Source organism: Myotis davidii, unplaced genomic scaffold (genome assembly GCF_000327345.1).
Source record: "Myotis davidii unplaced genomic scaffold, ASM32734v1 scaffold1365, whole genome shotgun sequence".
NCBI classification, from domain to species: Eukaryota; Metazoa; Chordata; class Mammalia; order Chiroptera; family Vespertilionidae; genus Myotis; species Myotis davidii.
The window spans coordinates 114,375-117,251 of NW_006296053.1; the positions used below are offsets into that span (position 1 = coordinate 114,375).

The following is a 2,877-nucleotide window of genomic DNA, read 5'->3' on the forward strand; positions in this document are numbered from 1 at the left end:
CCCTTTCACATCCCTTTGAAAAAATGCAACCAACGCGAGGGGGGGTGGGGGGGTGGTCGCGCACAGAGTTAGGGTCTGGCCGCCTTTCCAGTTTCTATTTTCTGTGCCTAAGGAACACCTAATTCCTCAAAGGGTCTGCGTTTCTGGTCATTTAAAAATAACCTGACCACACATACCTTTCAAAGTACAAGGGTAGAGCATGGACCTATGAACCAGGAGGTCACAGTTTGATTCCTGGTCAGGGCACATGCCCGGGTTGCAGGATCCATCTCCAGTGTGGGGCGTGTAGGAGGCAGTTGATCCATGATTCTCTCTCATCATTGATTTCTCTCTCCCCCTCTCCTTTCCTCTCTGAAATCAATAAAATACCTTAAAACAAAACACAAAGCACAAGTGTATTGTCATGCACCCCAGGATTACCTTTTCACTGGGCCAAGTAAGCATCCCCTGAGGGTCTTTCAAATACAGTGGTCTGAAGCATTGCTGCTGCTGGTGAAACAGCACCAGAGATAATCCTTAGGAGCCAACACCATCTTTCCCAGTAAAACTGCCTACAAAATTAATTCTCTATAACTGACTAACTCGGGGCAAAGACCAAGGCCTAATAAGGAAATGGTTTTCTAGCCTTGCTGGTGTGTGCCAGCCCCAAGACTAACACAATTTCTTTCCACTCACTGAATTTGTGACAACCTTCTGGACATCGGGATGAGCTCAATCCATCTTTTCCCTCAGAACTTGAGCAGGCCACCAAATCTCTATAAAATTCAGGTTCTAACCTGTTCCAAGGGACTAGACTTTAATAGTGACAAGGTCCTTTTTCCTGCTCCTAGAATTTGTTCATACTTCCAATTAGATTTTGCCTTTTTGTTGTTGTTAATCCTTAGCTGACGATATTTTTCCTTCTCCTTTGGAAAATGATGTCAACACAAATAGAATGTAAACATTCCGTAGGAATCAAGACAAAAGTTATAAGGGGAGAAAACATGAATAGCTGTGTTTCTTCATTCTTGTATGCCCTGGGAGAACCTATTTTTAAGGGTTCAGGGGAGGATTCTGCCAACAGCTGAGAGGTAACAGGCCATTACTAATGTCTATTTATAGAATCCAGCCAGCCACCATGTCCTGGATCAAGATACACACACTGTCACAAATACAGAATAGGCAGCAACACTCCACAAAGTATTTTTATAATATTTTATTTGATGCTGTCTTAAGCTTTAAAGGAAACATTCATTTGTAGCTTAGAATTCTTAGAGTACAATTAACATTTAGCATTAAGAGTTTATTTTAAGGAAAAGCATTATCACAGATTTTATTAAGTAGACTGTACATAAATGAGAGTGGTAATAAGCCAATAAACAACATCACTTTAAACAAAGTCCAGTTTACAGCAAATTATTTTTTCACAGTACAGAATAAATAAAGAAAACACATTTGGAAAGGTCACAGTATTTAGAATATTATAACAGCAGTTTTAAAAAAACAGCAAGGTGCATCTCAAAGCTTCTGACTCAATCTTGCTTCTAAAGAGATTTCATTACACCATGCAGTGACATGAAGGGGAGGCAATACCAACTGACTGCAGCACTTCCCCCTCTAGGATCAACTGATAACAAAAGCTAAAATCTGATGAGCATTTGCAAGTTGATCCTTGTCAGTCTGCACACCAGCTAACTTGCCCCAGTGACCATGTCTTTATGTATTATCATTTGCCTTTTTATCCTTGAGAAAAATGTATATGTTTGAGCTTATGATTGCTAGTTTCCCTGTCAAATACACAAATGGGTTTAATGTCACATATTGCATTATATTTTCTTGCTAGGACGGAAATACCATCATTTTAAAAAATATTATATGCACAATAATAGACTTATAGAAAGTGAGTTTTTTTAGTATAATAATATGTAACATACCAGAATATTTGAGGATTTGGTTTTCTTATAAAATACAGTATTATAACTTTTTGTGATATGGTAAAATATCTGACAGAATATTCTGCTCTATATTTAGACCTAATTGCTACACATGTCTTTGAAAACGCCTCACAATACCTCTAAAGAAATATCTATAATAATAAAAGCGTAATATGCTAATTAGACCAGACAGCCAAACTACCTTCCAGACATCATTCCGGACGTTCTTCCAGACAAAGCCACAGTGGCGGGGGCTGAGGCAGAGGTGGTTAGGGGTGATCAGGTGCTGAGTAACACTCCCTCCACGTTCGGGTGCCAGATGCTGAGTGATTCCTTCCACGACCCGCGTGGAGTAGGGTTAGGTATCTGAATCATCTGGAGTAGCCCTTAGGGTAAAGAGGTTTTAATGACACACATCCGCAAACAATCTTCAGGAATAGGCAGAATACCCGATTAACCTATCAACAGATCTCCAGGAGCATCCGATTAACAACAATCAACAAAGATCTAATTGAGTGAACTAAGGTGGAGATGCTTCAACCATCACCACTCAAACCAACTGGGTAGTTCACAGTTCTGACCTCCACTAGAACCTCAAAGGTCACCAGCCTTCTCTGGGGGGTCTCTGTCCAAACCCAGCTAGTAAAGACAATGAATGGACTCCGGCATATCCCCCTTATTTTTTCTTTTAAAAAATAATCAAGTCCCAATTTCAATGTCCAAAAGTTCTGAGTCCAAGTTTCAATGAAATGTTGGTTCTGGATGGTGAAAAATACAGGTTCGGTCTTTTCTGGTCTGATCCTGAGCACCTTGCAGTGACGCACAGCTGCTGACTGCTAGCATGGCAAGGCGTCTTCACCATCTCCATCGCTGAACTGTCTCTTCTGTCTTTGTTGCTGGCTTTCTGGGATCCATTATTACAGGAATCCACATGGTCTTGTAGCTGTTCTCTGAAAGTAGACAA

General features: G+C 40.5%; 1 protein-coding gene across 1 annotated transcript in view; it reads right to left on the reverse strand.

The window, feature by feature from the left end:
• The window catches only part of XK (X-linked Kx blood group), a 113,539-nt gene extending 110,758 nt beyond the window's left edge, over positions 1 to 2,781 (reverse strand). Inside the window, exon 1 of the mRNA XM_015568642.1 lies at positions 2,723 to 2,781. Coding sequence (XP_015424128.1) covers positions 2,723 to 2,781 — 59 coding nt within the window. The remainder of the gene's footprint in view (positions 1 to 2,722) is intronic.
• Positions 2,782 to 2,877: the final 96 nt, after the last annotated feature.